The sequence below is a fragment of the Nelumbo nucifera genome, chromosome 5 (assembly GCF_055504915.1).
Source record: "Nelumbo nucifera cultivar China Antique chromosome 5, China Antique-T2T, whole genome shotgun sequence".
NCBI classification, from domain to species: Eukaryota; Viridiplantae; Streptophyta; class Magnoliopsida; order Proteales; family Nelumbonaceae; genus Nelumbo; species Nelumbo nucifera.
The window spans coordinates 43,386,263-43,397,965 of record NC_142653.1 but is presented as its reverse complement, the minus strand read 5'-3'; the positions used below and the strand labels follow the sequence as shown (position 1 = coordinate 43,397,965).

Below are 11,703 nucleotides of genomic sequence, written 5' to 3'. Positions count from 1 at the left end.
AATAATTGTAGCCATCTTTGGACTTAGGTGTCGGGTGGCCAAGGTTTGGAAGCAAGGTTCGCAATACGTTTTCTGTTAGTGGCTGGGGGATGATCATGACGGGACATTAAGGTGGAGGTATTCTTAGCAATGAGGATCGATGAGGACTGACGAATCAGTCGATGTGCCTCATCTTGTAATATGAGTGAATAGGCTCGTGCCGTAGTGGGAAGAGGATCCATTAATGTTACCTTCCTCTCCTCTCTAGCAAGAAGAGGCTTGGGGTCGACCTCGAGCTATAGTGAAAAGAACTCACTGCTCTAGAGGATTATTCAAGAAAACAATCAATCATTATCTTCATACACCTTGTAACTATGGAGGTTAACTACATTTATAGGCGAGTTGGTTATAACAACTCTGCCATGTGGATCACAAGTTCTCTCTCACGTGTTTTATGACGGTTCTATACGAAGTAGAATCAAATGGAGAAGCTGGTGATCGGCTGGCGTGCATGTATTGTATGTGTCACTCCCTTCGGATGATGGGTTCCTTGTGCATGGGCCTATTAAGACCCCATCTGTCTCTTCTACATGTTCAACAAAAGTGGGCTGGGCCATAGGATCAACAGGAATATATATCAATTAACAATAATTGGTTGTGAACATGTGAGAAGACATCACTCATTCCCATAAGAAATTGTATCAATGTTAACTGTTCTTGTTCTTGGTTAGTTGTAGCTTTGAAGGATCTACAAGTACATCAGGTTGGTGTGACGAGCGTTGAGAGTTTGTCCTATAATGCCTTCAACTTGCTGTAGTAGATGGTGACTGAATCTAAGTGTTGTTGGAGAGTCGCTATCGCTCTTCTTAATTGGTAAATTCGAGGTTCATTGTTGGGTGAGAAACTCTCCATACTTCTGTTGCTGAATTAGCGTACAAAACAGAGGGTGTCAGATCTCTATGAATGGCGTTCAACAACCAAGATAGCACCATGTTGTCATCGCGTTGCCAAGAGGCGAAAAGGGGATCTGTTGTGGAGGGCTGCTTGATCGCCCCATCAACGAAGCCCAACTTGTTTTTGGCCGAGAGGGCCACTGTCATCGCTCTCTTCCAGGTGATGTAGTTGTCACCGGTAAGCAGTGTCATGATGAGCATCACGCCGGGATCGTTGAGGGAGTCTGGATTGTTGGTATTGTTATGTGGATTAACCATGGATCTGATACCATGAAGAATGGTAACGAAGAAGAGAGAAGCTTGTGTCTTTACATTGATGATTAACCAATACCAACAATCCAGACTCCCTCAACGATCCCGGCGTGATGCTCATCATGAAGACATAGAATACTAATCCTATAAGAAGTAAGAAAGAAGAGATGTATATGAAGTAGGAAAGGATAAGAGATAGAAAAGAGAAAATATTAACGCCACCTAGTGACGTGCATGCATGGGAGTCATAGGAGTCCACGTGAAACGTGGCTCTCACGAGTCCATGTGAAATATGGCTCTCTCGTAACAGTATATTGACCACTTTTGAACTATTTTTTGAATTTTAATAAAAATTGAAAAATTAAAACAAAAAAAATTTAAGATTTAATTTTTTTCCCAAGAATTTATTGAAACATGAAAATTTTAAAAATAATTTATTTTATCTAACTTTAAATGATTTATATGTTTTATTTTACAATTATATATTAAAAATAAAAAATATATATTTATTATTTGAAAAAATGGAATTATTATTTATGTAAAAATACTAAATAAATAATTTTAAAAAATTAATAAAAATTGAAAATTATAATCATAAAAACCAAAATAAAGTGATAATTATTGTATGATGTATACATGTTCTAGAATCCCTGTATTGTTAATTGTAATGTTTCTCTTCATATAAAATATTTAAGTGTGCATTTTTCAAGTGCTTATACCTTATTCATAGAAAGTTCAACACTAGATTTTACATTACTAATATATTTATGTGATTTACAGTGATTTTCCTACTATATTCAAGCATTTCCACATCTTTTGTACGCATCCATCCATTTCCCAAGTGTATTTGTATTCACATCCATATCCAAACTATTGGAAACAATACCCAATACCGATATTTTGATTCTTGAGTTGAACCATAACAGTTCCCAGTAAAGACCCAGATGGATTGGTATGCTTGGTGACTTCCCACAAAAAACCTTTTGAAATAAACACTGCTTATGTTAATGTTAGGGAAAATTCTTGATCAGTACCCTATACTTTGACTCGAGTGACAATTTTGCCCCTGAACTTTAAAATGCAACAATCCAATATCTGAACATTCAAAACGCGACAATCTAGTACCTGCCATTAGCCAGCCATTAAGTACATGTGAAAATACACAAATGCCCTTCAAGTGTCATCTAATTTTCTTTATCAACCACCTAAAATCAAAACCAACTATCAAAATTTTCATCCTTGTGACAACACTTGTTTCTTCGTTCTTCTCTAAATATTCCGTCATCCGCTAAAATCAGAACAACACTTTTGTCGTTCTTTTCTTGTGAACTTTTATAGGTTTCAATTGATCTCCACTGCAAATGTCGCTCTGAAGCATCGCTGATTTGGCTATCTATGTCAATGAGGTACATTATCATGCTTCTCTTGGGTTTCTTCTTATTATGTTTTCTCCTTTCTTGGTTTCTTCCTTCCTTTCTCTCTTTTCATTTATAAATTTTAGTTTGACTGAATGGATCTGTGAACTTGTAGAGTAGGAGCAAGGGATGGGCAATGGAAGAGATTTCAAAGACAGAGATCACAACAAAGGGAAGGACCTCTTTAAGAATGTGACATATTCAGAGAAGGAAAAAGAGAAAATCTCGCCACCTGATGAGCCTTCTAAATTGCAAAGGAACTCGGTTTGCACCGGAATTTGATGGACTGCATTTTTTGGAGACTCTAGTTTCTCATTGAAGTCCAAAAATGGTCCAACTTTGTTCTGGGGAAGTTGGAATTCCACATCACCATGGTGAATTGGCATCAATAGGATCTGAGATCCACTGCATGGTGTATACTGGAGTAGGGGATACAATTGTGAGGTCAAATGTTGATGTTGTATGGACAAATTGTAGCAATTCAATTAGGAGTGCAAAACAAAACTGATCTTGTTCAGAGTCATTCTAAAGTTTGTGTTTCACCTTATGGTAAGAGTCTCCCTTCTTTGGATTTTTGGGTGGAATTTGAAAATGGAAAACACCTCTATAATCTATTAAATATCCATGTAGTGGTTCAATTTACATTTTTTCTTCACAATACTAAATTCAACATATCTAGTTTGAAAAATCAGAAAAAACTACATTTGACTTTTCATGTTTGCAAGAGGCTATTCTAAAGATAAAAAATTGGTCTCCAAAAAAACTACATTTGACTTTTCATGCTTGCAACGACTTTGCCTTTATCTGAAAAACGGAAAAAGAGAAAAGTCTTCTGCCACCATCACTGATCTCTCTCGTATCAAGGCAAACCTTCCAGTTCTCTCTTTCACATATAGGAATAAAATATTACTGTGTTAAGTTCAAAAAATAAAAATAAGTTGTATAAAACTTGAAATTTTCTGTTCTTGGCAAAGTCCTTGCAAGTGTTTGTGACAAAGAACTTGGGCTCTGTTTCAGAGAGATTGGACTCTGCTGCAAGGGTTTTGGTGTTTGTGACAGATCTTGGGCTCTGCAGGAAGAAGATGATTTACAGTTTCTTTTATTTCCAAGGGTAATTTTGACATTTACAAAGATCATAAACCACAATTGAGGTCACGTGATATACACAACTGATGATCCATTAATGGCAAGTACTATATTGTTGCATTTCGAAAGTTCGGGAATTTTCCCTTAATTTTACCAACCAAAACATTCCCCACTTTGATACTGCTCTGAAGTCTGAACTGAAAATCTCAAAGCCTAACCCTATATCTTGGAACTTGTCCAGCCTTACCTCAAAACACTAGGGTTTAAGAATTAGTTTCTCCTGAATGCTCCTGCAAGCAAACAACTAATACCTCTGTTCTTCATACCATAAAAGAAAAGCATTCCTAAGCCTTAAGAACAAAAATTGCAGATAATGATAAAGCCACAACATATTTTAACTTAATTTTTCAAATCTAAATAGAAGAGTCGATTCCTAAGATAATTGTGATTTTTACACTCATTAACATATCACAATGCTCTTGAAATATATAAAGAGAAGCACCTATTCACAGTAAAGTTATCACTAATCATCCCTTTCCTAGTGTTCCATAACACCTATTGAGTGTATACCGTATGCTTATCACAATGTCTGGATCACCTAAAGCCTAATATATGTTGATTGTGTAATGGCTTTCTGGAATCTTATTAACAACTCAGTCCACAGAATTTGTTTGTGACAAACTACTACACCTTATCACTGACAAACAAACACCAAAAGCATGGAAGACCATGTCTTATTACCAAGGCAAGGAAGACACCTTTCATCTATAAGATCCGCATAAACAGACTAGTACAAATGGGAGGTGGTATTGGTCTGTACAATGTATATAAAAGTGTAAAAAAAATTGACTACTAATTGGGTCCACACAACTAACCCTTTCTCTATAAAAGATCTAAAATAGCAACGTAGCACACGTGGAAGATTCTTCTCCTGTTTCTGTGGGTCTGGAGACAGTTGTAGATTAATAATTTGAGAAGAAAACAGAAATTGATTTCTGGAAGAAGAAAAGTCCCAACTTTGTATCAACTGGTAAACTGAAGCTCAACTTGGAAAATCATTTTAGATCATAAAGGCCATCAAGACAGTTATAAACAAAACAATGGCATTGCTAATCACTATATCAAGAACTATGTTTTAAGCCAGAACCAGTGAAAAAACTCAATATGTTGGGACTTCCAAGATTATAATTCCAATAGAAAATTGTACCATGGTTGATAGATAGAAATGCTCAAATCCTAAATATAACGAGTTAAGATAGAAGAATATATTAGGATTAACACAATACATCAAGGGGAAAGAACATCCAATTAACAGAGCCACATAAAACCTTCAAGAAGCAATTGCCCTGGTAATAAAACAAAATTTTGAATAGAACTTCTAAATTTCCAAAGATGAAGGATCAATATGAACATTTTTCTTGACAAGTGTTGTACTAATATGAAAATAGAAGAAGATAAACTCAGTTGAATGTATACTGTATGCATGTAATCATGACATAAATTAGATTACCATAGTCAATGCCAACAGTGATACTAGCTATCTCAAAACAATGTTTTAACTGCATACCTAAAAATTATCTGTCAAAAAAAAATCTGTTTGCCTCAACTCAAAGCGCAATCTCTCAGCACACAATAACTAGAAGGGTGGCGCCCATGGATTGAATACTAGAGTATAAGTGTTATTCTAAGAGAACAGTCAAAATAAGCACTGCCATGCACCATCAAGAATCAATGATGAGTACTGAGTGTATATCTCAAAACTCACTCAAGTCAAATATAATGCTACAAATTCATCAGAACAGATTTAATGCAATCCTCATGCCTATATAAATAAAACTTGGGTTTTTCATGAAGCCAAGATAAAGTACAAGCCAGCTGTATAATCACATCAAAATATTGAATTAATTGTTTTAATTTTAACATTAGATTGTTAGAAAGAACAAGTGCAAATAGAGAGGGGGCTTTAACTGACATAATCAACTCCAAGGATACAGAGTAAAGTTAAGCAACTGTCAGGTTTTTGAAGTGCACAGAAAATAACAACAGCAAACATGATAAATATTTCATTCTTCTACCTCATCCTCTGGCAAAGACATGATAGAAGCATATATTTACTCACTCTTTCATTACTGTTCAGAAAAGCATAACACTAATCAAACATACCAAAATTTCTAATGAACAAAAAAGGAAAATTAGGACATGCACCTGAAGAAACACAGAGCACAACTGCACTCATTCTCAGAGAAGAAGGTTGGATCTTATACCTGCCATTACACAACCTTCTCAAGGGAACAGAACGACGCAAAAGGCTGCATCCTTTGATATTCCAAATCATTGGTAAAAATTACAGAAAGGACAACTTCCCAAATTTGACAGTACAGAGAAATTGCATTGCATAATACAAAATGCTATAGAACACTACTACAAAATCTATCAAGGAAAAATAGAAATAAAGTTAAATACAACAAAGTGAGCCAGCTAAAATGTAGCAACTGGAGACAAACAAAAACCCACATTCCAGTACCCATTTGAAGAGAAAAGTTATAATGCCATCAAGAACAAGTTGATAAATAGGTATAGAATGATTGCACTTGGAAAACTTGACAATGGTCTTATCAACAGAGGAGAACTAGAAGTACTTCCAGCAGGGGCATTGGCAGGAGCTAAGCCAGGAAGGGACCCAATAAGCGGTACCACAGATGTCTTAGGTGTTGTTGATCCCACGCCACCTGATTCAGTAGGTGCAGGTGCCGGAACAAATAAGGAACCATCAATTGCTGAGGTAGGTGGGGCTATGAGTGGTGGAAATTGGTGCATCCCTGCATCATTTGAAGAAGTTGATTATAAAACTACAAATTACAAACTTAAAACGCAACACAATAAATTAAACAAAACAATTGTTAACATAAAGAATTCAATTCGCTTCACCTGGGCAACGAGGCTGAAGAGAAGTGTACAACCTGCAAATCCAAGAAAGGAATTGAATCATTCAAGGACCAACAAAACTCCACCTTAAATAAACAACATTCGGTAAAGATATAGAAGGATCAAAGAGAAAGAGAAGAAATTAAAGTCAACTACATGACATGATGGCAAACTCACGTTGTGACAATACTGCCATTTACGAAACCGCCATAGCTACAAGAAGAAACATTACAGCCACCACTAGTAGCTTGCATTGTAGCATTCCCAAGCATGAGGTTACTGTTTGCGCATTGCATGCTTGAACAAGAAACCGCCAGGGGAGCTGGTGTGCAGTATAAACTGAAGGAAACCCACAATGTAATAGATTAACGTAGAAGAGTACTGTGGAACAAATGCATTAATAAACAGCTAAGACTATAAAAGCAATAACAGAAGGAAAGTGTAAGTTGCTCAATTACTTGAGATTCCCTGGGCCGCAACTGCATTGCACACAGTGACTTGCTGTTATAGCATAACTGCCGTTTGGAACAATCAAACCAAAATCCGACGAATAACTCGGAAAATTGGATGCACAAGCTGTAATAGAAGAAACAAGACAGACCCAAGTCCTATCTGTAAATAAATTTATTGATACATGAAAAATTAAAAAAAAAAATAGTAATCAGGCATAAACAACTGGTCATATAACAGTAATGTCTCATCCAGATCAATACTCAAATTCCCAAACCACGCAAACCCAATAAATCCGTTTATATTAAAAGTTAAGTACAATTGATTCAATGCTCCAACCAAAACCCATTAAGAATCTACACTTAAAACACTCGAAACCATAAAACCCATTTGATGCTCAACTAAATCTAAAACAGATATTCGAGGAATACTCAAAATAACACCATTAAAAATGTGAAGAAAGAAACGCCAAGTTACCAGGCAATGGAACGGAAACAATATCACCAGCGTTAATTGTTGGGTTGCCCATAGCATTAACAGTCATAAGATCCGTTATCGTCGTCAAATACCTAGCAGCAATTCCCGCCAATGTATCCACCGTTCTCACGACATAAGAAAGATAAACCGCAGGAAGTGAGTTATCCGTCCCATTGAAGCATGTACAGGGAAGGGGAACAACAAGCGAGAGCCCCACATCAAGCACCGACGGATCCGATATCGAATTGGCTTCCCTGAGCTGGTCAGCAGAGACAAGACCAGCATAGATAGAATCAGCAATGTTGGCAAGAGTATCGGAAGGCCGAGTCTTATAACGGGTCGCGACGGATTTACGGATGCCGTCCACGCAAGAGCAGGTGATGGGCACTTTGAGGAAGAGACGAGCTGGGAGGATGTGGTTCTCGACGTCCGGGTAGGAGATGTCGATGGCATTGGCTAGTAGGAGAGCGATTGGATCGATTTGGAAAAGAGTGGCGACTTCAGAGACCTTGAGGTCAGTGTAGAGCGTGTAACCCACGAGGGCATTGCAGGAATCTGAGTTCGAGCAGGGCTCTATTGTTGATTTGGAAGTGACTACAAACACATGCGACGTTAGAAGAAAGAAGAAGAACAACAAGGGATATGTGTTTGCCAAGGTGATGAGCCTCTGTTTCGGCATTTGAATGCGGTTTTGGAGGATCTATGGTGCTGGGTTTTCTGGGTTTTGCTTGATTCCTCTGCTCCAAGCCTCCGAGAAGAGGAGAGGGAAGAGATAAGCTGAGGCTCTGGGCGAGCAATGGAGCTGAGTGAGTGAGTGAGACTGTGAGAGCTGCAAAAGGCAAGGAAGAGCGGACAAAAGTATTCCGTCATTCCATGTTATTCTGGCCAGACAGTAGTCGGGTTCAGTGTTCTCGATTTACGAGTTTGACAAACGGAGCCCTGAATGTCTTTCTAATTGGACCAAATTACCCTTGTTTTTTTATTTTAGGACAATAAATGTAAAATCAATTTTTGATTTTCCCGCTATTATGGATGATAGCAAATTTACAAGCTGTCAATGAGCAATGAATGATAGATTGATGGGAATCTCTATAAGCCCCAAATAAAAAATTGATCATGACCGTCGATTTTTTTATAACTTTACGAAAGCTTAGAAAGTAGAAGCTACTTCAATGCAAAAGAATGAATATGATGCCTTGAAAATTAAACAACTTTTAAGTACGGATTGATGATGGCGGTAAGGTAAATACAAAAGTTAGCCGTTCCATCAAACGGTGTTGTATTGTCCCCACTTTTGTCCTTATCCATGAGAATGCCAGATGAGTAGATCTAAATCTCTAATCCTAATAGTGGCGTAGTGGTAATAGTGAAAAGTTATATATCCATGATTCAACTAAGCTCCATTTGCTTATTACACAAAGCACTTCACGTACTTCCACATTATTTAATTAATGAAAGTAGAGGGATATTTAGGTAATTTAACTTTACCTATCTTTCTATATGCATCCAATGTAGACCAATGTAGACCCAATTTTTTTTTCTCTTTAATGTTTGTGAATTGGACATTGGCCAACCATTTATGCATGGGTTATTGAAAGGGTTAGGATCCATTATCATATGGATAGTCGAATTATATTAAATGATTGGGCGAAATTTTAAAATTTTCATAATTTTAATGAGAATTGAATTTTTTATATTTTGAAAAATTGTATTTTTTCGGATTAATTTTACACTGAACCAGACTAGATTAGAAACCAAATAAAGAGAGAGAGATTGTATTTGATATGGATACTGATGTAGCGCAATTCGGCTACTCCCTGCAAGAGATGATCTGGCTACCAGCAACGACGAGCTCAATGAACCTACAAGAGATGAACCAGATAACCCGGAGTTGTTTACCCGGCAGGGTCACTCCGATGCTTAAGTTAGTATTTGGTTGTGAGTTGAAAATGATATTAGATTGTGAGAGAACTAGAGAGTAGAGATTACGCATCTCCTCACCCCGGGGGGTGAAGCCTTTATATACTGAAGTCCTTGCGGGTTCGGTGGAGTAGTTCCGGAATTCTCGCTGCGACATGATCCGTTTCCGTGTTAGTTGGGGATAACGCTACCAACCGGTAAGGCTGACCATTTCCGCCTGAATCGGGGAGTGGGGAGATAATATTATCCGTTACAAGGTATGATCCTGTAAGACACGAAGTACGGTGACGAGATCCCCGGGGTTGCCATGCGGTGGTCGGTCAGCATTGCCTAAGCTCGTGCTCTTTAGGTCCGACCTGATATGAATGCCGAAGTGCCTTGGGACCGAGGTGGTCCTAATGTGACCTTGCACCGAGGTATACTCGTCCTGATGTAGACTTGTCCCGAGGTGGACTTGTCCCGAGGTGGTTCGGTTATCCGAGCTCGATCCGTTGTGGACTTGGTGTGTCAAGCTGAGCTGTTGTCCTACTAGTCAAGTGGCTAGTTCGGCATAAAGGCTGGTCGCCAGGTCAGCGTCAGTGCCAAGTCGCCAGGTCGACGCCTGTGCCTGGTCGCCAATTCGGGACACCATCATCTTGGCTAAGTTGTTGCCTAAATGGTTCCGGGTGTCACCCAGTTGTTCCGATGTGCCATGTGTCACAATATCATTGGATGGCCAAATCCGCCCTCATCAGATACCAAAAGCATAGATCCCAAGGTGGGAAAAGTTCACACCCAAATCAATCCTAAAACTAACCTTCATTGAATATGACAAAACTATAAAACTACAACCCAACTGTTTGAATCGAATTGGGGAAGGTGATCTTAAAATTCCTCTAAATTTTTTTTGCAAAAATTGAAAGAAACCTGATCTCTATCAGTCCTTAAAAGCCTAGGTCGTGATAGGGTTTCTTGGAAGACAAGGAGAAGAAAAGATAACAAGAGAGAGTGATCTTATAGTCTGGTTCACCCTCTTAATCAAATTAGGAGATTATTTAAATCTAATTTGGATCTAAGACTCTATTAAGAGATAGACATTATCCTCTTAAGAGGATAGGTGCTTCATACCCATTTCCAAGCCCAGATTTGACCAAGAGCACATGACAACTTGTCATGTGATAGTTTACTTAATCTTATTAATTATGGGCCTTAGGCCCATTTCTTTTAAAGGATCACGACCCAAGATGTTGCATGACCAACTTAGGCCTAATTTGTATGGCGCAGGACCCCACAATGATCTCACATAAGTCCACATGGGTTCCACCCAGCCTCTTTGAAAAGGTTTAGCCGAATTTACTATTAAACATGTGAATTCATGAGCATATCACTTTGGGATCAATATAAGCCCAACATTTACACCTAAATGATCCTTGAATTCAGCCATCATATGAAGACCCAAGGATAATGGACTTAAGTAAGATAAAACTTATCAGGTAATCAGCCTCCTCTCCGATACTCCATTTTGTTGAGGAGTATAACGGACTGGAAGTTGCATTTCCTTGCCTTCATCTTTACAAAATTTATCAAATTCATTTGAAGTATACTCCTTCCCACAATCACTTCTCAATTTTTTAATATAACAACCACTTTGTTTCTCAACAAGACATTTAAATTTCTTGAAAATATTAAACACATCAGATTTTTCTCTCATAAAATAAACCCAAGTCAGGCGAGTATAATCATCAATAAAAAGAATGAAATACTTGTTTTGAGAATGAGAGGGAGTCCTCATGGGTCCACACACTTTGGTATGAACTAATTACAGCATTTTGTTGGCTCTCCATGCTAAGGTTCAAAATATCGTGCCTGATACGTCGGTAGAGGCGTACTGGGCAATATTAATTCTGTTTTTTTTATTTTTTTCAAAACCGGTTTAGGGCTCCTTCACCCCCTAAACAAGTTAGAACCCCGATATACCAACTGTAGGGGCATATCGAGGAGGTCCTGGAATGATACGCATCGGCCAATACGGGCCAATATGTGTCGATACTTTGAACCTTGCTCCATGCAATTCTTTTTGGAAAATGGTTGTCAGTGATGCTTTTCTAGTGCATAACCATCACAAACTTCATGTTTTTCTTCAATTTTGAAAGCCCTTCAACCATCTCCTTTTGTGATAATAGTTTCAGCCCCTTGAAATTTAGGTGGCCAAATCTTCTATGCCATAACAATGATTCATCAATCTCCTTGGCATTCATAACAACATT

The 11,703-nt window shown here is 37.9% G+C and overlaps 1 protein-coding gene and 1 long non-coding RNA gene across 2 annotated transcripts; one reads left to right on the top strand and one right to left on the bottom strand.

The window, feature by feature from the left end:
- Nucleotides 1-336: 336 nt before the first annotated feature.
- On the top strand, nucleotides 337-3,206 carry LOC148791492 (uncharacterized). Its single transcript, XR_016075892.1, has 3 exons — nucleotides 337-1,092; nucleotides 2,523-2,590; nucleotides 2,715-3,206. It is a non-coding gene; the product is annotated as an uncharacterized LOC148791492 (long non-coding RNA).
- A 2,847-nt stretch (nucleotides 3,207-6,053) lies between these two features.
- LOC104608465 (lysM domain-containing GPI-anchored protein 1-like) lies at nucleotides 6,054-8,430 on the bottom strand. Its single transcript, XM_010274466.3, has 5 exons — nucleotides 7,538-8,430; nucleotides 7,069-7,186; nucleotides 6,788-6,949; nucleotides 6,614-6,645; nucleotides 6,054-6,504 (listed from the first exon to the last, which is right to left on the bottom strand). Exons 1-5 carry the CDS (start codon nucleotides 8,214-8,216, stop codon nucleotides 6,227-6,229), a joined length of 1,269 nt encoding a protein of 422 aa, XP_010272768.1. The 5' UTR covers nucleotides 8,217-8,430; the 3' UTR covers nucleotides 6,054-6,226.
- Nucleotides 8,431-11,703: the final 3,273 nt, after the last annotated feature.